The following is a 27,646-nucleotide window of genomic DNA, read 5'->3' as shown; positions in this document are numbered from 1 at the left end:
TATGGTTTTTATGTTTCCATTTTGAAAGTCAGTAGCTCCAAAACAGGAGAAAGAAATGGCACCCCACTCCAGTACTCTTGCCTGGAAAATCCCATGGACGGAGGAGCCTGGAAGGCTGCAGTCCATGTGGTCGTGAAGAGTGGGACACGACTGAGCGACTTCACTTTCACTTTTCACTTTCATGCATTGGAGAAGGAAATGGCAACCCACTCCAGTGTTCTTGCCTGGAGAATCCCAGGGATGGGGGAGCCTGGTGGGCTGCCGTCTGTGGGGTTGCACAGAGTCGGACACAACTGAAGCAACTTTGCAGCAGCAGCAGCAGCAGCTCCAAAACATCATGATGAATATTTTCTGATCTTCTTGCTGATAGGGAAGCAGAACACAAGAGCCTCACTAGTTTCTCCAAGGATGTATTAGGAGTTGATATATTTTAAGCTTATACAGAAGATTATTTTTGCGTGACTCATCCATAGAATGAATTTGAATACTCACTTGCTCCCTTGCAATTTCTTTTTTCTAGGAGGAAGCTTCCTGTAATTCCCTCACCACCATCTCCATTGTTCATCATCCTTATCAGGGCAGTCACTCCTGCAAATCTCGCTATCACACAACCCAGAAATCCCAAGACATTCTTCACTGCCTACTTTCTTTTGCCTCCCAAATGTGTTAGCTCATAGGTTCAGCTGCTTCTTTCCAGTTCTTTTGAATTCAGATATGTCTCTGCCTCAGTGAAAATCCTTGCCTAGGTACTTATTTTGGAACCAAATTTTAGTCACTTGGTTCTTGTTATATTCTGTGCTTTGAACCTGACTTTCCACCTACTGCATTTCAATATATATATTTTTTTATTTTCCCTACCATGAGAGACAACTCTCTGGAGTCATGCAAACTGCTGCATTGAAAACTTTCCATTAGTTAGCCCTAACTTAATGGACCGAAGTCTTATTTCCTGATGATACCAATAAGAGAGACTAAAAAACAGTGACAGTTTACTGTGAAAACACAATGGCTTATTAGATGCTATATGCATTCCCTTGTATAACCGACATGACAACTACCTCAATTAGGGATTATCATCCAACTCCCTAGAAAACGAAACTCATCAAAGTTATCAGTCTAAGAGATGGATGTCAGGATTCACATTTCATACTCCAACAGCCTGACTCCAGATTACATGTTCTTAGATACCAAACAATATTATTTACGATTATAACTTCCATGTCACATAAGTTTATCTGCAACTTTACGAAATTATTCAGTCCCTACCAGCAGCCACCTCTCTCCCCAAAACTCTTTCTCTCAATTCTCTCTCTTTCCCTCACACTCACTCTTTTTCAGCCTTCCTTCCTAACTCATTCTCTTTAGTGTTTCTTTTGCTCTGCTAAGCACAGAAGGATATTTGTCTTAAATCATAGTGTCTATGAAGTTTATAATTGGTCTCTTGCTGACAAAACAATAAGTAATAACCTTTCCCTGTCTCTTATAATTACTTTTTCTTTTTTTTTGCTTCTTTTCCAACCAAATTTCTCCTGAATAGTCTTGCTTATTCTCAAAGATCTAACCTAATCCTAAACAGTTTTTCCCTTATGGGTGTAAGTGTAATTGTTATTTATATTTGCGTTTTAATATGTGCTTTATACATTTTTGCTGATTCTACAAAAATGCATTCTCTTTGAAGGCAGGGTAATATTATGGACCTCTAAATGCAAACTAAGTCTATCTTATGCATTTTTCTTTATCTCATTTCTGTGTCTTATTCAGACAAAATAATACAGATTTGTGTGTGTACGTGTGCCTGTTTAGAGAAGAGATACAACAAAAAATTGGATAAGATGTAACTTCAGAATGAGTATATATTTTGTTTTTTATTTGAATTACTTCAAGGCATAGAACAAAACTCATTCTAATATATCACTAAATAACTCCAACTCTTTCTGATAATGTTCATTTCTCAATGACTAGGTATATAACCTGACTATAAAAATCATATGCTGGAATAAATATTGCTACAAAATTTTATCCCTAATTCAATTCCAGGATTTTCATGATGCTGTTTCCTTTCACTCTGGTCTAACATCCTGTAGCATGCTGGTACACAGTCCATATCCAACATGTGTTATTGGATTGGGTTGAATGTAAACCACCCAGAGCTCTCTGTTTAATGGTTCAACATCTTTTCTGCAGCTTTGGAAAAGATAAAAATTTTAAAGCGCTGTCATTAATGGGCACTTATAAACATAAGGAGGGTTAAAAGTGTTTCACCTAAAATATAGAGTTAGACCAGTCACTTCAGGTGCACTTCAGGTAAATAGATTACTAGTAAATTGCAGCCATTTCTTTAAGTGAAAAAAGCTTTTAGATGATTACATAAGCCTTATGAAACTGATTTTATCATCATTGAAGCTCCATGTAATTTTCTCCTAAGTATATTTTACTTCCAAATATATCACTTAAATCTGTGGTGAAATAATCCCAAAACTATGGCTTCCACTTGTTTCCATCGATCTTCTGGAAAACTGTGTGATTATGTACATACAAAAAAAAAAAAAGTTATGCTCCATTTCCAGTACTGACTGAATATCTTTCATCAGACTGATCCTGTCACAAAGGCAGGCAGAGACTGGAGGGGATGTGATCCTTGAAAGAAGGAAACTTGAAAAGAAGAGAGTCACATTTATATGGCTTTCCCCCTGTGCATACTTCCAAGTTCATGCACAGCTCAAGACTACTAGGACTCAAGAGAGTTGCAGTTTTATTGGCTTACACTGTCACTGAATGGAGTTTCTGTGTTGCCGAAACACCTAAAAATTAAGAGGGTGTCTTAGAAACAAAGGGGCTTCCCTGATGACTCAGCAGGTAAAGAATCCACCTACATTGCAGGAGGCACAGGAGACACAGCTTTGGTCCCTGGGTCAGGAAGATCCCCTGAAGTAGGAAATGGCAACCTACTTCAGTTTGCTTGCCTGGAAAATTCCACGGACAGGAGCCTGGCAGGCTATAGTCCAGCAAAGAGTCAGACACGACTGAGTGACTAAGCATGCACACACACTTAAAAAGAAGAAAATCACGGAAGACAGAACCACAAATCTTCATACAAACTGCCCTCAGATTCTTGGTTGACCCTGAACTGTGTATGCAGGGAGAAGAACCAAGAAACCAGTATACAGTAACAGCTAGAAGGAAAAAAAAAAAAAGCTCACCATAACTTAACTATCATACATCACAGAATAAATAAAGTTTGGAATTTGAGTCCTGCCAAATTAGAAGGGCTAGGTAAACACGTTGGGTATTTCATCAAAGTTCCAGGAAGACTTTGTAGAATTAAAACTACGTCTCAGGACAAATGCAGTTTCCTTAAACAAGGAATAAAATTTATATGTTGCATTTTATTAAAATAAAAAAGTATTTCTACTTGTCAAAGACGTCGTTAAGAAAATTTTAAAAAGGCAAGCCACCCAACAAGAAAATATTTGTTTTACATACATAAATTTGACCATATATCTCAATATATGAAGAACTACTAAAATCAATAATGAAAAACACAACACAATAAAAATTAGCAAAAGACTTGGTTACTTCACAAAAGATGATACACAGATTTCCAGTAAACACATAACAATATGCTAAATTAGCATCATTAGTCATCAAGAAATGCAAATGAAAAACACAATAATTTACATTCCATATCCACTAGAATAACTAACAGTACAAAAATTGGCAAGAATGCAGAGCAACTAGAACTTGCAGATCCTGATAGTGTAAAACATGTAGCAACCACTTTGGAAATCTGTTTGACAGTTCCTTACTGAAATAAACATATACATAGTCCATGACCCAGCAGTTCCAACCCTAGGTATTTGCTAGAATAGATGAAAACATTCATCTGTAATAGACATACAGTCATGTTTACAACAGCTTTATTTGTAATAGCTCCAAGCTGAAAGCAACCCAAATGTCCAACAGCAGAGATATAGAAAAACAAATTATGGTCTGTTCAAACCACAATATTACAAGAAATGATAGAGAAAAACTACTGATACTCAAACCAATGTGGATGTATTTTAAAAGCATTGTGTTGTTCAAAAGAAGCCAGAGACAGGAGTACAAATGTTTGGTTTCATTTATATGAAACTCAAAAAGTGGCAAAAACTATTCAATTATGATGATAGAAATCAGAACAGTTATGTCCAGGGAGTGAAGTTTGACTGGAAGAGGGCAAGAAGGATTTCCAGGGTGATGGAAATATTCTGTCTTAATTAGGGTGGTGGATTCACAAGTGTATTTTTTAACCAAAATGCATTGACTTAGACATTTAAGATTTGTGCTCTTCATAGTACAAGTGGTTGTACTGTGCTATTTGGATTGGATTTGGATTAAATATAGTGTGATTATGGTTTGTGTTGGATTGAGTGATTTGAATTAAATATAGTATAGCCAGATGATAAGCATTAAAAAGAGTCTATACTGATTCAAAAAAGTACCTGACTCACTCCTCTCTGTACCTCATACTCTATTTACCATAAGTACATGGGTTTCCTGGAACCATGTTTATCATTCCTATTCCCTCGGCTTATTTTCTTTCCTCTTTCCTTGCTCTTTTCATATACTGGTAACTGCTCTGATAATTGAGAGCTATTTTTAGCTACAGTGTTCCTGTAACACCAACCCCAAGTGCTGAGGTTTTTGCATGCTGGTAGGTTCCAAAACCTCATCTATAAGAAACTCTCTTAATTGAATCTACACAAGATTAAACCAACCAAGATATGAGTTTTAGCTTTATTTTTCAGCCTTCAATGAAACTTCAAAAACATTCCTTTCTGTTTCATTTGTTACAAAAATTTGAACTCTTCCTTTGTTCACCTGTCTGTAAATCTTGATGAAGGTACAATACATTTTTTTTAATCAGGCCACTTTATAGAATTTCATCCCAACTGAAGCAAAAGCTGAGTCTCCAGATTCTTTCAAAAAGCATCTATTCTTTTATGGGTAACCATATCATTACAAATAGGCTGTGATATTACATCCTTATTTTCTTACCGCTGGGCCAAGAAGTTGGTATGATAGTGAAATGTGACAACTGATCACCATATAAATTCCTTTTTAATGCTCTTCTGTAATGTGTAATAGACTGTGAACTACCATCATCCTGAAATGTCTTCATGTTTCTACAACATGACAAAGTAATAATGTGAAAATTCTGAATTTAGTAATTTAAAATCTGCCATGAGCCGTGAGTGATATCACCCACACCAAGTTCTAATCTAAGAGTTAGTTTACTCATTTTCCACTTCATTTTATAAGGAAATCTTCCCATTTCATTTTTCAAGGAGAATTGTGGCAATCCACTGGCACTTCTTCTTAGTATTAAGAAACAATAAAATGCTGAATTTCCCCCTTAACTCTTATATAAATGCTCCTTCTTAAAGCAATTAATTCAGTTTTGTCTATACAGTGAAAATGGGAAGATACCCTGGAAAAAAGAATGGCAATCCACTTCAGTATTCTTGCCTGAAGAATACCATGGACAGAGGAGCGTGGCAGGCTGCAGTCCATGCGGTTGCAAAGAGTTATACATGGCTGAGCAACTAACACACACACACACACACACACACACACAGTGAGTGTGCCCTCAAGGTGCTTTTGATATACTCAGTAATCATAGTGCATATGAAAGAGCTAATTAGAAACTGAAGGCCATCTATTGTTATATGCCAAAAATTACTGTTCTTCAGATTCTAGAGGGATAAAATCATACTCTTCCACAGACGGAAGTATCTTTTAATTCCTGACATCCAGTATTGTACCCTCTAGTCCCATGTGACTATTTAAGTTTAAGTGAATTAAAAATTAAATGGAATTTAAAATTCAGCTTCTCAGTCACATTAGCTGCATTACTCAGTAACCATATGTGACTAGTTGCTACCGTACTGGACAGTACAGATAGAGAACACTGTCAATATTTCAAAGCATTCTATTGGATAGTGCTGACTGGATCACCTGATGAGTCTACAGCTATGCAGCTTCACAAAATATGGTTTAACGTAATAAACTTTATCTTATACTCCTTTATCCTGACAGAGCACTATGATCTGTTTGAATATGGTAGAAATTTTGAGCTGTCACAGCTTTGTGATATTACTTGATCCTTCCTATCAGTGTTGGAGAACTGGAGAATACTGACTGTTGAATAAATAGGGGGTTCAATGTATGGCAACTGGATTTCCCTGGTGGCTCAGATGGTAAAAGCGTTTGCCTACAATGCAGGAGACCCAGGTTCAATCCCTGGGTCAGGAAGATCCCCTGGAGAAGGAAATGGCAACCCACTCCAGTACTCTTGCCTGGAAAATCCCATGGACGGAGGAGCCTGGTGGGCTGCAGTCCATGAGGTCACAAAGAGTTGGACACGACTGAGCAACTTCACTTTCTTTTTCTTTCTTTCTTTCAATGTATGGTGGACCTAGTGACCCAAAGAAAGGAAATGAAGCATTGCTTCATAAATGAGAAGTATCTATTAGGTGCCTGCTCCTGATAATATTGGACCCTAAGTTAGGCAGAGGGGAGGCAATGATCCTAGGATGAAAAGAATGTAGTCCTAGCCACCAAGGGTTTAAAATTACAAAGGGTGAAACAACATGAAAAGACCCAAGTATACTACATAGTGCTAAAGTGCTGTTATGAGAGTATACACAAGCCTGGAGGTCAAGGAGAACATCCAGGAATAAAGGACATCTAAACTGATCACCGACTCAATTGACGTAAACTTGAGCAAACTCCGGGAGATAGTGGAGGACAGGGAAGCCTGGCGTGCTGCAGTCCATGGGGTCACAAAGAGTTAGACATGACTTAGCAACGGGAAAACAGCAAACTGATCTCAGCTCCGAAAAGATTAAGTGGAAGGTAAAGAGGATAGAGGAGAGTAGGACAGAGAATGGTGGACAGGAAAACAGTCCTTGCCACCACCAATTCCCCCACCCCCGCCGCACCAAAAAATGAGTAACTAAGAACTAAGGGCAAGAAAGAACATAAACTATTTAAGAAATTCTATGAAAAATAAAATCCAATTCTGTTAACATAAAAAGTAAACCAAGTGAAGATAAAATTAACTTCTTTACTAAGTAGAGTGAAAAGTGTTAATCACTCAGGTGACCCTATGGACTATAGCCTGCCAGGCTCCACTGTCCATGGAATTCTCCAGGCAGGTGGGTAGTCATTCTCTTCTCCAGAGGACCTTCCTGACCTAGGGATCAAATTGGTCTCCTGCATTGCAGGCAGATCCTTTATTGTCTGAACCACCAAGGAAGCCCATGTGATGTTAAACTTATTTTAGGATTTAGTTTATGTTGCAATATCATTTCAAAAAGTAAACTTTCTACTTAACATTCTGTCAGAATGACACATACATAACAGTAGAAAGAACGGTTGGGGAAGGGAAGTGTAGATGGATAAATGGTTGTTGCTGTTCAGTTGCTACGTCGTGTTCAACTCTTTGCAACCCCATGGTCTGTAGCACACCAGGATCTATGGGGTTCTCCAGGCAAGAATACTAGAATGGGTTGCCATTTCCTTCTCCAGGGGGTCTTCCCGAACCAGGGATCAAACCCACATTCCTTGCCTTGGCAAATGGAGTCTTTACCACTGAGATACCAGTGAAGCCTAGATAGATGGCAAGACTTAGCAGTTTTAGCATAAATTTTATGTGTCAGGGGTTTAGATGTTTGTCAATGGCTCTTCCAGCCTGAGTAGAATTAAATCCACTATTACAGCAAAGCAATTATGAGTATGTAATTATGACTACCCAAGTACTTATAAATTAATAAATCAACATAATACTTGAAAACTATTATTTTACTATATATGTTAACAATGCCATTTAAAAATTCAAAGCATAAAACAAAAATACTTAGGTTTTTTATTTAAGATTTTCTTTACTGTGTATCTAAAAATGATGAATTTGACTTCACATAAATAGGATCTCAATAAATCTGACTTTTTTAAAAATCTAATTTTATAAATTACATATTACTTCCTTACTTACTTACATATGTAATTTTCATATAGGCAGGTAGCTAGGCATGCCATTTTTAGAGTATTGCATGCATGCTCAGTCATGTCCAACTCTTTGCAACCCCATGAACTGTAGCCTGCCACGCCCCCCTATCCATAAGATTTCCCAGGCAAGAATACTGGAGTGCGTTGCCATTTCCTTCGCCAGGGGATCTTCCCAATCAAGGGATCGAACCCTCATCTCCTGCACTGGCAGGCAGGTTCTTTACCAATGAGCCACCTGGGAAGCCCCTTTTATAGCATTAGTTTCACTTTTACTTTTCAATTTGTCTTTCTGCCATTCTCCTCTCCTTTACCTCCACTTACATTTTTTATTCTCAAAAAGTAACCAATGGCAAACACTGTGTTCTTCCATACTATCCCTAAGCATTTCCAATAATACAATAACACACACACATACACACACATATCCATATATTTATATAATTAAAAGTAGGATTACATAATAAACTATTTCTTCACCTTGCCTTTTCACATTCTGCAAATTCATCAAAAAAAGAGCACCTTGTATTGCGCTAATAGATTCTTTTTAATGTTTCCATAATGTTTTATGACAAGAATACATCATTTTTCCATGGCCGATAAGCATCACAACTGTTTCCAATTTGCTGCCACAATAAACAATGATGCACTGAATAAACCTATATGTGAATCTGAAATTCTTATTCCTCTTGGATGCATTCTTGGGGATGGACTGATGGGCCAATAGTCATCTGTACTATCTTCTTCTTTTTCCCCTTTCACCATTCCCACTCCCCCCAGCCCTATCCCCAAATACCTGATGACTGAAGACCATTCAAAGTCTACAATCTATATTTCCCTTAATTTGAATGGATGTTACTTTTGACAAAGGCTATAACATTTTCCATTTCCACTAGTGATGTGTGAAAATACACTTTTCAATGCATCTCCACCAGCAATAGACATCTGTAAAATGTTGCCAAATCACTTGATACAAAGTACTAGCCTTTATGATCTTATTTTCTTTAGCACTTGCTGATCTACTCACAAAGTTGTGTCTTTTTTATACGCTTGGTGGACATTTCTATCTGTTTCATTTTGAATTGCCTCTTCAGAAGCTTTATCTATGTTTCTCTTGCTTTTCCTGTTCTTCACTAGAATAAAGGATGCTTATTTAGAGAAGCATCTGTATATTCATAAGTATCAACTTTGTCCCCTGTGTTCCACTTATTTTTTTTGCAAATCTATTTTCAATCTGTGTATGTGTGTCTTTTGACATGCAAAAGAGTTTACAAAAGATTTTGTGTTAAAAAGTATGCTTAACTTATATATTTCTTGGATTTCATATCACATGGTTAAAAAGTCCTTCCTCACTTATGTTGTATATTCTCCTCTGGTTTTTATTGTAGGGCTTTATTTTATTTTGAACTATTTAGTACAAATGGAAAATATTTTTATTTAAAGTTAAAAACAAGTTATGATTTGATTATCTTCCAAGCAGATATTTCATTATGCCAATAACATTCATTAATATGTTGACCAACATGTTAGAAAGACAACCCAGATCACAGCTACACCAGACAAAAAAGTCTTTATAATTTAATGTGTGATAAATTATTATACAAGTTACTACTTTAACATAAAACATTAAATGGGAATTTGTTGATATTGTATATTTTTAAATTATGTGTTAGTCTATAAGATTCATCTCATCACAGCATGCTATTAGTGAAACAAGGCAATAATAGGGTTAGTTAACTGTCAGGGTAGTAACTGATAGTAGAACAAATAATAAAAGTGCCAAAAGTATAGCAATATTTTAGGAAGGTGTCTTTTCGTCCTCTGATAAAGTTAATTTTACTCTTTTTAAACTCTGTGTTAGATATTTAAATTTTATAGGCTATATTGAAGACGTATAAATATAAAACTTTTTCAAAAAGGAACATGAATAAAATAGGACTAATTTAACAGATATTAACTGTATTTAGTAATAAATAACAGAGACATGTTTCTTTCTGTCCCATAATATGGTAGGATAATTTTACTGTTTCCCTCTTCAATAATTCTTCTCTGAAGTGCCTGCAATCTGCAGAACATCCTTCTTGTCTTTTATATAGTGATAAAACTGAAAATAGTCAAACATCAAATTTGCTCTGACTTGAAACTTTGCTCTTATCAAGCCCATGTAACACGGATTCTAGTATCATTCCTATGGGATGACATCAAGCTCAATATGCTCTTAGAGGAAGTATTTGGGCAGAAAATAGTTAGGAGTTCACTTATTAGCAATAGCAGGTATTTCAATGTGTAGGAATTTGTTTCCCAATCTCCAAAAAGATACACATACATTTTTTTGTTTTGTTTTATTGGAGTATAATTGCTTTACAATGTGGTGTTAGTTTCTTCCATACAACAAAGTGAATCAGCTACGCGTGTACATATATCCCCACCCTCTTGAGCCTCCCTTGTAAGCCCACCACGATCCCACCCCTGTGCGTAGTCACAGAGCGCCAAGCTGAGCTCCCTGAGCTCTACAGCAGTTCCCCACTCCCATGTAGTTCACACCTGGGAGTGCATAGTCGTCAGTGCCACTCTCTCAGTTCGTCCCCCTGTTCCCCTCCCACTCTGTGTCCCCTTGTCTGTGCCCATACACTTTGATTCTACAAGCTTGTTTTTAAAGATTCGTCTTTTGTCAATCATAGTTCTGCATCTATAAATTCATCATATAGACTAGTATGTCCAAGATGTCCATCATTTTTAAAGACTTCAAGGCACATTGCATGTCCTCATAAGTTAATACTTGCTTTCTTAAGAAAAATGGTTTTTAAACAGAGATAATTTGAATTTGAGAAATCAATACTGGAATCTAAAGAAGTTACAGTTTTAGTAAAGAAATTGAGTAAGTCCGGTCTCACTCAGTTTCCTTTTATGGTGACTTTTTTGGGAGAGGGAAGTTAGAGTAGTCTTAGGAGGAAATAGAGTAGTCTTATTTCAAAAAAAAAGTTATTTTTTTGCCATGAGATTTTCTCATAATCTACACATAAAATTGAAAAACTGAGTTGTGTTCAGTCCATCCTTTCCCAGGTATCCCATGGTTTCTTCAAAATCGTCAAACAAGTTTGGAAAAACAGCATATAAAGTTCTGTTTACTGTAATCGTTTTCCCCACTGACATCCTCAGTGTATTTCCAAATTAATGAAAGACATTCTTCTTGTCCCACACTTTGAAAATGTGATTTTAAAGTAATCCACATTCTCACCTTTAATAGCTCTCTTTTAGGCATATGTTTATGGAGGCCATGTCCTTCCATTTCTATTAAATAAAAACTATCGTTAAGTGTCTCTTCACATTTTGAGGAAGCAAAAAGAAACAAAATGTTTCATTATGAAAGCTTCAATATCACCTGTCAGAAAATCATGACCATTTTTTATAGTGTTGCTTACAAAGTATTTAGAACATTTTGCAGATAAGATCTTTTCACTTTCCTTAATAAGAAGTTTATCCACTGAATAGAATTTGCCAAAATTTTCCTTTGATATATTTGCATAATTTGCAGAAAGATGATTAAAGTCTCTGTATTTGGACAAGGTATCAGTAGATTCTAGGTTTGCACTTTCTGTAACTTAGTAAAATCTTCACAGAAATCAAGAATATGATTTGACACTATATTTTTAAAATTAAAGTCTCTAAGAACAGGAGGGATCATTTTTCATTGCTATTGGGTGACATAGAGTTTTCTTGTAAAAGATGTGATCAGTCAGGTAAAATCTGAAAGAATTAGCTCTACACGGTAAAGAACTAACTCATCCATTTTCAACATTTCCTCCTTTTGTTTTCCCATAGTACATTCACCTGAAACCTCAGAATTGGGAAAAATAGCTTTACTTGGTTTCATAGAGCTATCAGGGGAGCAATACAGTGAAGTATGTTTGTTCATGCAGTGTGCCCAAACCAATTCAGCAGCTATTTTCAACTGAACATTGGTGTCTTTGGGGAGACACAAAAACTTTTGATCAATTTAGAAATATTGCATGTCTCATCCCCAACTTGTGAAATTCACTCTCCCTCTTGTGTGCCTTCACATTTCCTTTTCCATCGTAATTAATTCCAAATGCTTTTCTTCATATTACATAGTAGTGTGCTGCTTTGCTTATTTACCTCCCTAATTCATTTATCTGTGTCCTGCCCTCTGTAATAAGACAGCCTAGTCAGTTAGGCTTCTTTTTCTTTGATATTTGGGATCAGGTGGGATTAATATTACAATCATTCTCATTTTTATCATCTGAGCTCTTAAAAAAATGATCACAGGATTCACAATGTTAAAAATATTAGCATCATCTTGATAATACCAAGAATAACAGTCAATCCACAGGTGAAGGACTGTTAAGACTCATGATTACAATGCACTTAAATTGCACAGTTAAGTCTTAGTGTTCACATTGATACAAGATTGGTGATTCATTATTATGAATAGCAAGTTGCAAACATCCACAGTTGGGGGGAAAATAGTTACAGCAACTGCAGAAGGCAAATAATGTCTGTCATATTCATCTGCTACAATCATAGTAGTTTGCAACCCCTATCTTTTAAGCTGCTGTATGGATTTTGTACTTTTCCCCAAATCTCCTGTACTCACTACCAAAAGCCTGCACGTTTTGTCTCCCAAGATGGCTTCCCTTGACTTAGAAATTTCACTGCTACAACTGAAGTGTCTCAGGTGATCTGGGACAGTTGTCACCCTAGTTAATCCATTTGAGCTTGCAGGACGTTTATGGGCAGTTTCTCCTTCAATTCATCTGGTCAGTTTATTGGTTGAAAAATTGAGGTTTGTTTGTAGTCACATAAATCTTCTCAGACTCACAGGTTGAATTTTGTCAAGTGCTCTATTTATTCTTCTTTTAAAATTGGAAACTTTCTGTCACTGCAGAGTTATTTCCCCCAAATGTGTTCTTCTTGTTCAGCTTCATCTTTCCCTATCTGTGGTATTCACTATACAAAGTTATTTTTCTTTGTCAGTTCATGGGGACTCAAGTTGGATTGTTGGATTATCATAGGTATTGGCAGTCTTGCTAACTGCAGAAGGTGAAATGTCCAGCAATAGAGAAGAGAGTGATTCACAAATCCTTCTTCTAAGGCACATGGAAGAGGCAGTGGGTTCACCAGTCTCCTGTTCTGTCCCTGGCTCCAGGACTGGGAGGTCTCTGCCAACCCACTTGACTCCTTCCTGACCAGTTTAAAGGCAACAGAACAGATATATTCATGAGGACAAATATTTAAGGAAGAGAACGGGAGGAATCAAGGACCCCAGATCTCTGTGAATCAAGCATTCTCTCAAACTTAGTTTCTTCATTGCCTTCCCTAGGGGTCCCACAGGTTTTCTCAGGCACTCGCCCAGCCTGAAGAGGAGAATTACCAGTTCCTTTTTACACACAATTATCCAGAACCACAAGCCCTACTAGCCTTCTATCTTCTGACTCTAGCAGCCATTGGTTTCAGGAGGAAGCTGTCACCGACAGAAAGGAAACTGTGTTTAGTTTCCACATTCCCAGAACACTTCAAAACACCATTGGGAAAAAAAAAAAAAAAAACAGCATTCTAGTAACCTCAAAAAAAAAAAAAAGGCAGAAGAGTGAGAAGTAAACTTACTGCTTCTTTTCTAGGTTAAAGAAGAAGTTTTATTAATAAGTTGATATTTATTTTAAACATATTCATATTTTTCTTGTGAACATGTGTACCATGTGATGACTATTTTGGAGCACAAATTCAAATTTCAAAATAATACAAGAGAAAATATAGTAGGCCAACAATTAAGGCAGTAAACAAAACCATATATATTTTAAAAGTCAGTGTTAAGTGCTAAAATATGGAGTTGAGCATGATTTATTGTGCTGTATAAATTCAGAAGACCTGATGAATGATGTTAAATTATTAATTTGCCCAAAGTGGGAGAGGCCACCACCTAGAACCATATGTCATAAATATTAAAGCTATCCCATCTAAAGGACTTCTGTGGACAATGAATTATAAGGACCGCTGTAGATCAATTCTGGGTTAATCATAAGTCTTTGTGCCTGTAATTCACAATAATTTTATCCCCCACCAACCATGAGTTTAAATTGTAAAGAATTTAGCAGCTTAGAGCACAAAAGTAGCATTTATTTCTCCCACATTGTTCTCAGGCCTTTTAATTTTTATTTCATGAGCAATAATAATACAGTTCCAGCCTGCAGCCTTTATTTTAATTATGAAAAGCCCTGCTTCTGTTTCAATCCTGAAAATCAGAAATGCTTACATAGCAGCAGTCACAAAATCAACAGGCTTAAGGGGTCTGGAATCATAGAAACTAGATTATTTTCATTCATTCCAGCGGTTTTAACAAATAAGCAACCTGTCTTTTAAAACCTTGAATCTTGTTCATCTTAATAGTGTGATCACATAGAAGCTGCATTCTTTCCATGGCTCTCTCTGGCTATATACTATGTTGCATTATTTTTATTTATGTAAATACTATTTCTCCAACTAGATAAGCTGTGCCTTAAAGACAAAGGCCGATATCTCTCGAATGTTTTTGCGTTCTTACGGCAAATATCTCCTGGGAATTTATCTTTAATGTAGTGAAAAAAGCAAAGAAGGTGGCTTTGAGCTTCAAGTTCCAAATCTACCACAAATAATTGCTATAACTTAGAGCAACTTTCCTTACCACATCTATGAATTAGGTATCATATCAGCTGCCTCACGGTATTGCAAAGAACAAATTTATGTGTAAAGGAATTTTTAAGAATGAAAAAAAAATGCTTTCTAAATGTTAGCTATTGTCTATGACCATACCACCCTGAACATGCCCAATATCATCTAAATGTTAGCCGTTATCATGAGGAAGAAGTGGAGGAGAGAGGGAAGATATTCCTACTTCACTAAAGGGAATTCTTATCTTCTGCTCTGGTTTAAATGTCATCTTTCCATAATTATTTCCACCGAATGTTTTTTTAATAAAAAGGGATCATCATCACTGTCCCTCTGTAGCTATAGATTTTGAATTGAACTTTGAAGGAATATGATAGATTAAAGATTTATGTGAGAAAGGATATAGTGTCCTAATTAAAACCAAGGTAATTGGGGTAACAAGTAGTGAAAAGTGTATTTGCTTGCGGCTTGGACTCCTGCAGTTATTACAGGAGAATGCTGCCTAATAAACTGAAAAGTGCTTTCAGCATTAGGTCATGATGGAGATATGGGAACAGGGACATTCAGGACAAGGGCATTCTACAAAGGAACAGAAATACGTCATCATCCACAACACGGTGAAGAGCACAGGTATAGGTTTTACTGAAAACAGTTTTCCCACTTTTCACTTTACATGGCAAGAAATGCAAATATTTGAGAAAATAACATTATATGTTTACAGTTCTTCACCTGACAAATGGAAAGTTCCAGAAAACTGGAAGGTTAAGCAGTGTGCATGAATAAGAAATGGTCACCAAAGAGTATCTCTGTTCAATCAGTTAAGCATAAAAGATAAGGAACTACAATATTTGGGGTTTTCTTGTAGTTACCAAAATATCTGAGCAAATTGTCCTGACTTCCCCAGTGACAATTAAGTTCCCCATGCTTTAAAGCACTTTAACACTTCAAGCTTCTTCTGTGGTACTTACCACAATACACTTTGTGTTACAGCAATTTAATGCTTGATTTATCTCCACTACTGAATTGTAAATGGCTTGAGGGCAGAGGCCCAAATGTTGCTCATGTTTACATCCCTTACAGATCCCTTCAGGATCTTAAAAGTAATGCATATCCATTCATCTGTTGATGGAAATCTAGGTTGCTTCCATGTTCTAGCTATTGTAAAAAGTGCTACAATGAACACTGGGGTACATACATGCATCTCTTTCAATTATGGTTTTCTCGGGGTATATGCCCAGCAGTGAGATTGTTGGGTCATATGGTAGTAGTTCTATTCCAAGTTGTTTTAAGAAATCTCCATACTGTTTTCCATAGTAGCTGTATCAATTCCCAACAACAGTGCAAGAGGGTTCCCTAGATTAATAGATACAAAAGTTGTGGTACGTATATATAGTGGAATATTTCTCAGCTATAAAAAATGTATTTTAGTCAGTCTTAATGAGATGGATGAACTTAGAGCCTATTATACACAGTGAAGCAAGTCATAAAGAGAAAGACAAATATTGTATATTAAGGTATGTGTATGAAATCTAGAAAGATGGTCCTGATGAACTTATTTGCAGGGCAGTCATGGAGACACAGACACAGAGAACAGACTTGTGGGCACAGTGGGGGAAGGAGAAAGTGGGATGAACTGAGAGAGCAGCATGGAAATATATACAATACCAAACGTAAAACAGAGAGCCAGTGGGAATTTGCTGTGTGACACCGGGAGATCAACCCAGTGGTCTGTGACAACCTACAGAGGGTGGGATGGGGCGGAAAACGAGAGGGAGGGTCAAGAGGGAGGGGACATACGTATACCTGTGCTGATTCATGTTTATGTATGGCAGAAACCAGCACAATATTGTAAAGCAATTATCTTCCAATAAAAAAATTATTTCAGAGTAATACATAATTATTAATAAAATGAAATTCAAAGAAAGATTCCTGTAGAAATGTTGTTGAAGCGGAACAAAACCTAGCTTCTAGCATGATCTCAGTACTGAGAAATCCATCACAAGCTTTTGCCATCTCAGCCCTATTATGAGGACACAGGTGCTGAGTACCGATAGCTACCATTGTCTGTCAATCACTACAGCATTCTAGGGACCAGGAAATAATAATATTGGAGGTAGATGCCACTTTGGATTCCTTTCCTTTTTTACAAACAAGGCCTGAAATGTGTTGACATGGTTGCACTTTTGCCCTCTGATTTAACCTGTATAAATTACTCTACTGGCATGGAATTCACTGGAAAATAATGACCCAGAGTTTAGCTGCTTATCCAAACATGACCTCAACAACAAAGACCAGTTGAAAATTTTTAAATAATATCCATCACCTATTCAGATGACTTGAAAATTCCCGTGCCAAACCTTCAATTATTATTCTGTTAGAAAGTGATTTTAGGTTTTGTTGATGAGTATTTTCTAGATAGTTTTAATTTAATGGTTAAAAATCATGTAAAGGACAGTGATTGTATGTTTCAGTAGATGAAAAAGGCCAGGGATATTTTTAAAAGCTAAAATAGTTTGGGTTACTATGCAACATTTCAAGGGCCCTGCTGTAGGCTATAATCATACTGTTTTAATGGTTCTCTTTTTAAAATGCATTCATTATGCTTTGTAACATTAGAATTACTAGAAGCATGTATATAATGGCAATGATAATGTTACTGTACATTTAAATGGAACTCTACAGTTCACAAAGCAGGAACAGCAGTGCTAGAACACTTTTCTAACAGCAAAGCAATATGTCTCCAACTGGGGAGGTCCCTGGATGGTTGTAAAGAAGCTGCAAGGGGATCCAGGAGGGGGAGCTGCTTGAAATAGAGGAAAGTAGCAAAAATCAAAGTAGGTTGCTAGAGGAGGCTTCAAGGCCACTACTGTCTCTCTTGTAAGTATAGACCCAGAAAGTTAAAATGACAGATATAAAAGTTGGTGATGAAGGGAAACAGAATAAGCCACTCCAAAATATGCAACACTGACATATTATTTTGAACTGCAGACACTAGAAAAACAGCAAATGCACGGAGAGGCTTTCTCTGAACTGCTTTTATTTGCCTAAAGATAAATCTTCTGAAAGTAACTTAATCATCATAAATTCTGTCCTTGAGAGTTTCATCATCCAAGGAATATTGACTCATCACAGAAGAGATTGGAAGTCAACACCATACAACTTTGTCACCAACTATCATACTATCCTTCTATTCTTCTAAAGGTCTTTGCTAAAAATCATTTGTGTCTGTGCCTAGTCACTCAGTTGTATCTGACTCTTTGCAACCCCTTAGACTGTAGCCCACCAGGTAAGAATATGGGAGTGGGTTGTCATGCCCACCTCTAGGGAATCTTCCCAACCAAGGGATCAAACCCAGGTCTCCCATATTATAGACAGATTCCTTTTACAGTCTGAGCTGCTGGGGAAGCCCAAGGAGGAGGGGATGTTCCCAGCCCAGGATTGAACTGGAGTCTCCTGTGTCTCCCGTGTTGCAGGCAGATTCTTTACTTTCCCCAAAATGACCATAACCCCCTCCCATTCCCTATTTAAATAGTATTGCATCCTGAATTCCAAGCCACTTCTTTGAGTTACTCAATTTTCCCTGGACATCTCCCTTGTATGCACAAGGCACACATGTCCATAAACTTCTGTTTTCTCTTCTTAATCTGCCTTTCATTATAGAGGTCTCAGTTAAGAACTCCTTCTCTAGTGTAATTAATGCAAAAGATCAGAGATAGCAAGGACTTCGGGGTGACTATGCAGATACAAGTAATTAATATAGAGGGAACTTAACCAAGTACTTTCCCCCTCCCATACTGATATTGCAAGAATCTATCAGTTTTTATAATTATATCAAGCCTCAAGTTCAGAAGTTCTTCCTGATTATATTACTCTTTTTTTTTTTTAAAAACAATTTTATTTAAAAATTGTGGTGTTCATAAGATTGTCAGCCATCAAGATTTTGTATCCCCAGGTCTCAAACACCAAACGTTCCAATGCAGTAAGTTTAGGGTTGGGTCTGGAGTTTACATTTATTAAGACAAGAATCCAATGGTAATTCTAATTCTAAGGGCATCACATTTTAAGGAGCACTAACCCATAGTACTTGACATACTGCCTAGGGTACAGGAGACGCTCCATGAATAGTTGCATTGAGTTGTTTATCTGTTTTGAGATCCCATGGGTTTGGTTGGGGTAATTCACTCCCAACAAAAAGTATCCACTGTGCACAGTAAACTGGTCTGAAGTTTTTAAAGCATATTTCATGCAGAACTTTTTATCAAGTATCTGATATTAGCCTGACCTAAGCAAATATATATAAAGGCAGTATAGTTGTCCTTCAGTATTTGCAGAAGATTATTTTCAGGAACCCCAAAATCCCAGGTTCTTTGTATCCCCTGTATAAAATGATGTAATAATTGCATATAACTTACACATATCTTCCATATACTTTAACTCATTTCTAGATTACTTTTCATACCTGATACAACATAAATACTATGTAAAAAGTTGTAAATACTATGTAAACAGTTGCAAGCATGCAGCAAATTCAACCTCCAATTTAATCTGGGATTAATCTTTTGGAACTTTCTGGAATTTTATTTTTGAATGTTTTCTCTCCATAGTTGGGTGAATCCATGAGTGCAAAACCCATGGATATAGACGGCTAACTGAGTTAAGGTGGCTTCTCAGGTGGCTCAATGGCAAAGAATCTGCCTGCCAATGCAGGAGCCAAAAGAGACACGAGTTCAGTCCCTAGGTCTGGAAGGTCTCCTGGAGGAGGAAATGGAAACCCAATCCAGTATTCATTCTTGGAAAATCCCACTGACAGGAGCCAGGTGGATTACAGTCCACAGGATCTCAAAGAACAAGACACGACTGAGCACACACACACACACACACACACACACAACTGAGTTAAATATATTAAATATTTACTTACATTTTCTCCCCCTATATTTATGTTTGGCTGTCCCATTCTTTTTCCAATATAAGATTTTTCTAGTTTTGTGGATTTTTAAAATTTTGGTTCTTTGTTCATTTTAATTAATGTATCGCACTATAGAAATGTATTTTGTATATAATGTGACTGCAGTCATGAAATTAAAAGATGCTGCTTGGAAGAAAAGCTATGACAAAACTAGACAGCATATTAAAAAGCAGAGACATCACTTCGTCGATAAAGGCATCACATTGTATACAGGACATCACTTTATACAGTCAAAGCTATGGTTTTTCCAGTAGTCATGTGCAGGTGTGAGAGTTGGAGCATAAAGAAAGCTGAGCACCAAAGAACTGATGCTTTCAAATTATGGTGCTGAAGAAGACTCTTGAGAGTCCTTTTGACTGCAAGAAGATCAAACCAGTCATTCCTAAAGGAATTCAACTCTGAATATTCATTGGAAAGACTAATGCTGAAGCTGAAGCTCCGATACTTTGGCCACCTAATGCGAAAAGCTGGCTCATTGCAAAAGACCCTGACAGTGGGAAAGATGGAAGGCAGGAGGGGAAGAGGACAACAGAAGACGAGATGTTTGTATGGCATCATTGATTAAATGGACATGAGTCTGAGCAAACTCTGGGAGATATAGTGAAGGACAGGGAAGCCTGGTATGCTGCAGTTCATGGGGTCACAAAGAATTAGACTTGACTGGGCTACTGAACAACGACTTGTACTCTCTAGGATTTTCTACACATATGGTCACATGATCTTCAAATAGAAATAATTACACTTCTTCCTTTCAAATTTATACAAATTTTGGCATTTGTCTTTGTCTAATTACTCTGGCTAGAACTTCCAGTACTATATTGAATGCTGCTAAGTCACTTCAGTGGTGTCCAACTCTATGCGACCCCGTAGATGGCAGCCCACCAGGCTCCCCCGTCCCTGGGATTCTCCAGGCAAGAACATTGGAGTGGGTTGCCATTTCCTTCTCCAATGCATTAAAGTGAAAAGTGAAAGCAAAGTCGCTCAGTCCTGTCTGACTCTTAGTGATCTCATGGACTGCAGCCCACCAGGCTCTTCCGTCCATGGGATTTTCCAGGCAAGAGTACTGGAGTGGGGTGCCATTGCCTTCTCCAACTATACTGAATAGAAGTGGTGAAAATGGACATCCTTACCTGTTATCTTCACAGATGCTGGAGCAGAGTCAACAGGGAAATAGGGCTGCTTCTAGGACTGCAGCCAGGACCACAGTGGGCCAGCTGGCCACTGAGGTACATGCCTCCTTCTGAAAGCATCCTATGTCAGCCTTAGACTCTGCCTAAATTTTTCAGCAGAAAACTGGGTCCCGAGCCTCCCACAAAGGCACATTTGTTTATGGATGGCTACTACATTGATATTTTTCTAGGGATGTGAAGATTCTGGTGGCTCAGATGAAAAGAATCCTATAATGCAGGAGATGCAGGTTTTATCCCTAGGTTGGGAAAATCCCCTAAAGAAGGGAATGGCTCCCCACTCCAGTATTCTTACCTGGAAAATTCCATGAACAGAGAAGCCTGGCAAGCTACAGTACTTGGGGTTCCAAAGAGTTGGACACAACAGAGCATCTAACACACTTGAAGCGGGGGGGACCTCCTATTCACCCATTTTGCTAACATCATTCCCTCTAACTATACTTATATATTTTTTCTTTTTCCCTAATCATATTTACCAAAATATTGCTTTCCCCTCAAATAAGTAAATAAGCAAACAAGCAAATAAACACACTGAATATTTGAGTTAATTATTAGTTCCATCTATTTTTATGAATTAAGTTTTATGTTATATATAATAATTTTCTAAACTTTATTAACATTTATTTTTATTTTTGTTAAATTTGTAACTTATGAGTGATTAATAATGAAAAAAAGGGATAATCATTGAAAGATATTATAAATAACCCAGAAGAAATCATGTTCCCTATATGGTGATAGAGAAGGTTGTATAATTTTTTTTTTTTTCCTCATGCAGCACCTACCAAGTTTGACTGCAAGAATACCATAGGTCACACTTGACAACAGATTAACTTAGAAGGACATAGGACAAGAAATCTTGCCAGCCAGACAGTGTTAGTTATTTTCCTTCAATATGAGTTGTACTTACAGAATTCATTTAGAGTACAGGTCACAGACAGGAAGATAATACGCATGTTGGGTGGTACAAAAGTCTATCTGGCTTAGAAGCCTATTAATCCAAAGGAACCAATATCTCTTATAAAAACTCCAAAAACAAGCACAATTTCCAGGGTCCTGAAAGACACAAGGCCAGCTGTATGAGAATTACTACACTCAAAGAAGCTCAAAGACATGGCTTCCTTCCCTGCATTTACTGTTCTCCCAGTTCAGATGACATTTACTACTCAGGGGTCATTTTACTATAAGCGGTGTGCTTGGAAACATAGTTAACATTCCAACTTCACTGCATTTCCAAGAGAACAGAGCTGTAAATTAACCAAAAGCCAAATTCTCATACAGAATAGGTGTTTAGTTTGAAATATAGTTCCTATTATTGTTTACACTGTTAATTGTATGCCAATGTAACATTTTGTTATCCTGTCTATATGACCAAATTCCAACCTTAAAACTTTTTCCTCTCCTGTTCTTCATGTTTGCACAGGTGAAATATGGAAATTATGCTTTTGTGTGGGATGCAGCTGTATTGGAATATGTGGCAATCAATGACCCAGATTGTTCCTTTTATACCATTGGGAATACCGTTGCTGACCGAGGATATGGAATTGCATTACAGCATGGCAGCCCTTACCGGGATGTTTTTTCACAAAGGTAAGATTTGTGTGCAGTTCAAATAAGAAGAGAGAAAATACAGAAAAAGAAAATTCACTTGGTTACTCCATTTAGTTTAATACATTTTGTTTTCTTTGTTTGGAAAACCACAATAAACAACAACATAAAAGGGAAGTTATGAATGGTTGTACAATAAAACATTCATTTCCTAAAGCATGTACTAAAGTATTATTTTTCCCATTAAAAGGGAAACGTTATTGCTGCATATAACTAATTATTCTCAAAAAGTTGATATAGAAAATAAAATAAAAATGTAATTGAGTTTAGTCTCTGAATTTTTAGGGACTAAAAATGTCATAAAGTAAGCAAAATTAATTCATTTCTAAAAACTGCAAAACATAACATAAACTTCAGGACCAAGTTAAAATTCTGAAGCACATACTGATAGGGATATGTTTCCATCTCAGTTTTGCAAAGGGAAAACGTGAGAATTTTAGTCTTGTCATTTGGTGTCAAATTACACATGAGACTTTGTCATGGAAATTTAGGAGACAATTTATTAAGGAGTTATATTCATCCTGAAATCAGAATTTTCTGTGTTACTTAAGAAAGAAGATTTTGAAACGTATATTTTGGATTAACAATGTAGATGAAAGTGTTGGGCCTGAAAGGTATTTTAAAAATCACTGCATTTTATTCTATCTACTACCAAACAATCTTGAACCTAAAAGAGTATAATATCTTTCAGGCAGAAGTATGTCCCATTTGACACTGATAGTTCATTTGGTTTATTACTAGCTATTCTTTAGGTAAAAGCCAGACAAAAGAGAGCAAGCAGTATTGGGTAGTAGTCTGGATAGTACTAAGGCCCTAAATTTGAGTGATATTCCCCCAAATCTCAAGATAACAAAAATCCAGGTATTGTTTAACAGAACAAGTCAGTAGTTCAAATATTTGTTGTGATTCTTCTGTTAGCTACTAAAAACCTAGATGTCTCTCCTTTTCAGCAAATGAGGATGTTAAATCAACTCTAAGGTCCTACATTAGTCACCTTTTCTGTGTAGCAAACAGCCCAAAGTATTCATGACTTGAAAAAAGCTATTTCTCATTCATGGAACATAAAGGCTGTGATTTGACTGAATTCTGCTGTGAGCTGTGGGTCACCTGCAGGTCCCTGTACAGCTGCTTGTCCCAGGGACCAGGCCAGAGAAGCGGTCCTAGCTGGGATAAGCTGTTTTCCTTTCAAAGAGAACTTGTGGAAGAGGCCAGCAGAGCCCTGGCGCCTCCTGCGCTTCTTGCATGGGTGTGGCATGCATCACCTCTGCTCACAGACCACTAACTAAAAAGAGTTTCATGGCCAAGCTCCGAATCATGGGGTATGTAAGTGTGCCCTACATAAAGAGAAGACGGAAGTAAATAACTCTAAACAGTAATATAACTTACTAATGGTCCCTTCTGGGGACCATTTTAAGTGTAAGACAACGAAAATATACATAAATTGGCAAGTAACATTTTAAGGTATAAATGAAGTTTATCAGTGAAAGTGCATTTATGATGAGTATATACAGAGGGAATCTACTTGAAAATCATTTGTAGTCTCAGCTCAGTTCAGTCGCTCAGTCGTGTCTGACTCTTTGCGACCCCATGGACTGCAGGCATGTCAGGCTGCACTGTCCATCACCAACTCCCAGAGCTTGCTCAAACTCATGTCCATCAAGTCGGTGATGCCATCCAACCATCTCATCCTCTGTCATCCCCTTCTCCTCCAACCTTCAATCTTTCCCAGCATCAGGGTCTTTTCCAATGAGTCAGTTCTTCTCACCAGGTGGCCAAGGTATTAAAGTTTCAGCTTCAGCATCAGTCCTTGTAATGAATATTCAGGACTCTTTTCCTTTAGGGTGGACTGGTTGGATCTCATTGCAGTCTAAAGGACTCTCAAGAGTCTTCTGCAACACCACAGTTCAAAAGGATCAATTCTTCGGCGCTCAGCTTTCTTTATGGTCCAACTCTCACATCCATATGTGACTACTGGAAAAACCATAGCTTTGACTAGACGGACCTTTTTTGGCAAAGTGATGTCTCTGCTTTTTAATATGCTGTCTAGGTTTGTCATAACTTTACTTCCAAGGAGCAAGCATGTTAATTTCATGGCTGTAGTCACCATCTGCAGTGATTTTGGAGCCCAAGAAGATAGTCTGTCAGTGTTTCCATTGTTTCCCCATCTATTTGCCATGAAATGATGGGACCGAATGCCATGATTTTCATTTTCTAGCTGGAGATAAAAGACCTGTGCACATGAAATAATGAACAATACAGACATTTCTATACATATGCACTGACATTTATCAGTATTGCTTATTTATGCTGGGTTAAATTGTGTAGTTAAGATATTGAAAAAATTGAACTCCATACAGAATAAAGAGTTAATCCAAGGAAATATGAATGAAAGCTCTTCAAAGGATGTGAACCTTGGACTTGACCTTGAAAGAATAGTAAAGAATAATTAGGCTGAAGGAAAAAAAATAGGGAATTCTTGGAGAAACAATGAAAACCAAAGAATAGAAGTGGGAGAGATCAGAATGTATTGGGTAACAATAAAGACATCAGGTTAATCTGAAAGAAAATTTGAAGTTTGAAATTCATATTGTAGGCTACAAGCTGCTACAAGAACCTATTGTTCATTCTGGAGCCCAGGAGTAAAATGGTGATGATGGTATTTAAGGGAAAGTTAATCTAGTTTTGATGTGAAGGATGGATTTCAGCAAAGACTAAAACAAACCAGGATGCATAAGGTAATGAAGGCTGATCTAGAATGGGGCCAAGGAAAATGAGGAGGAAGGACCAAGTAGAAGAGATGCTTCTCATCAAAGAGGCACACCATTATTTCTAATAAATATAGAAAAGAGAATGGAAAGCAAAATGGAACGAAGGGGATGCCAGGGTTTTATGGTATAAGGCCAGCAGAAGAGTTTACGGGACGCTAAACATGAACCAGGTCTTCAAGAAAAGGCTTGTGTATTCATTAGTTGCAGTTAATTGGCCTTTTCTTCACTACAGATATTTTTTTTCTAAATTTGATTTCTAGGCCTTTTATGCAAAACAAAATATGAAGCCAATAAAATCACTACCAAACATAATAGCAATTAAGGAAATACTTAATCAATCACACCAAGTGTTCCATTTCTTACTATCCCTTTACCTTATGGAGATTTTAATTCTGAGTCAATATCTTTCAGTGATCTGCTGAAAAACAATATTAAGCATTGAGCATTATTTTTCCTCTTTTTGATTTGCATTATGGTTGCTGACAGTTTAAATTGTCCTTTTCTGTGGAGCTCCTTAATAATGGCAGTCTGCATCCTGGTTACCTGGACATCTGGAAGAGGAGAGAGCCAGGAGAGAAACAGTCAGGCTGCCCCTTTCTGTACACACATGCCATGTTAAGCTGTTACCCAAACTCTCTCCTGGAACCCAGAAAACCTCTGCATTCATTCCCTTTCACTCTAGCCATTAGGGAAAAGAGAACTCCTTTTTACTAATGGATTTAAAAGTTATAAAGACCATCACACTTAATAATTATGTTATACTTTACAAATTATTATAAATAGTTTTAATACAGCAGCTTATCCTGGACCACTGATTAGACTGGATCACTGATTGCTCATGTGACTATATTCAATGAAATAATAATATTCACAGTGATTTTTAATAAGTAAATACTAACTAGTTCTCAGGTGACGATGCTCCTGAACCACAGATATAAGATATAAAGTACTTTAATATGTAATAAATATGAATATCTAAAATAAATATTATATAGTGATTTAGCAACTATATTGTCTGCTATCTGCCCAATATCTTATATGCTAATACATTTTAATGACTTCAGACCAATCATAAAATGTTGTGAGTTTGTTTATTACATACTTACATATTAGTACACAGCTGTTAGTCTACAATACATACACTGAGTGAATGAGCCTGAAGTTGGCAAGCATCATCCTGGGCACCGGCGTCATGGGTTGTAGTGACACACTCGCTTGTACAGTTGCATGTGAGTAGACACGCAGGTGACCAGTAAGTGCTACAACAGATGACTGTAGATTTGGATAGAAGAGTTTTGCTTCCTGTTGTTATTGTTGTTGTTGTTCAGTCGCTAAGTCATGTCCAGCTCTTTGCAACCCCATGGACTGCAGCACACCAGGCTTCCCTGTCCTTCACTGTCTTTACTTAAACTCACGTCCGTTGAGTCGGTGATGCCATCCAACCGTCTCATCTTTATAGCCCTCTTCTTCTGCCTTCAATCTTTCCCAGCATCAAGGTCTTTGCCGACAAGTTGTCTCTTCACATGAAGAGGCTTCAGCTCCAATACTTTGGAGTACAAATACTAGGTAACTTGGAAGCAGAAGTTATTTCTATATCTCACCAAATATATGGATCAGAGTACTAGTGTGGCCAGTAATGTTTATAATGATTTCTCTGAAACTATTTGTGCATCAAATGTTTTTTGTGGCCTTTGTCTTATAATAGTTCTTAGTGTAAGAAAATCATCCAAAGTTGTTACATTAAAGATATTTAAGAATGGAAGAGAACTGAATTTTTCACTGATATCATTATGCCATTAATAAAATTAATTCCAGTGTATCTTAGAACCTTAACTAGTCATAAGGCTAAAAAGATAACAAAAAATATTTACTGAGGATTTAGTACACTTGCACCTCTGTTTTCAAGCCTTAGGGGGTGTCAAGGAGTCCCTTTTTGCCTACTGGCTGCTAATCCTTAACTTTGGGAATAGAACCACCTAGTGGCACAAAAACAAGGACATATTTCAAACTACACCGAGAATGATTTTGTTGAATTCATGGATAGTGGCAACGATGCATAAACAATATCTCAACCACATCACAGAGTTTCAGAATTTTTAGAAATAGAATGAGCAGTAGTTCCCTTTTCACCAGGGTTGTAACTAATCTAAAGGGGTACATGATTTGCTCAGAATCACAAAAAAATCAATAAAGCTGGAAATTGTTCCATTTTTTTTACTTCTGTGTTTAGTTTTCTGGTGATTATGCACCCTGTCTTCCCTTATCTTAAAACATACTGTTTAATGCTTACTGGATACAAGACCCTGGTTCTTACATGTAACAGTCTTTGAGGTAAGTACTATTATTATCCTCATTCTATAAACACAGAAACTGAGATCACAAAGCTATTGGGTATTGGAACTGAGATT

The 27,646-nt window shown here is 37.0% G+C and overlaps 1 protein-coding gene and 1 non-coding gene across 2 annotated transcripts in view; both read left to right on the top strand.

Annotated features, from left to right (window-relative positions):
- The window catches only part of GRID2 (glutamate ionotropic receptor delta type subunit 2), a 1,640,866-nt gene that overhangs the window by 1,475,127 nt on the left and 138,093 nt on the right, over positions 1-27,646 (top strand). The window contains exon 14 of the mRNA XM_004009703.6: positions 22,286-22,452. Coding sequence (XP_004009752.1) covers positions 22,286-22,452 — 167 coding nt within the window. The remainder of the gene's footprint in view (positions 1-22,285; positions 22,453-27,646) is intronic.
- Positions 6,222-6,295, top strand: TRNAC-ACA (transfer RNA cysteine (anticodon ACA)). The gene has a single exon. It is a non-coding gene; the product is annotated as a tRNA-Cys (tRNA).

Source organism: Ovis aries, chromosome 6 (genome assembly GCF_016772045.2).
Source record: "Ovis aries strain OAR_USU_Benz2616 breed Rambouillet chromosome 6, ARS-UI_Ramb_v3.0, whole genome shotgun sequence".
In the NCBI taxonomy this organism is placed as follows: Eukaryota; Metazoa; Chordata; class Mammalia; order Artiodactyla; family Bovidae; genus Ovis; species Ovis aries.
The sequence above is the reverse complement of the archived record's forward strand: the minus strand, read 5'-3'. Positions and strand labels throughout refer to the sequence as shown.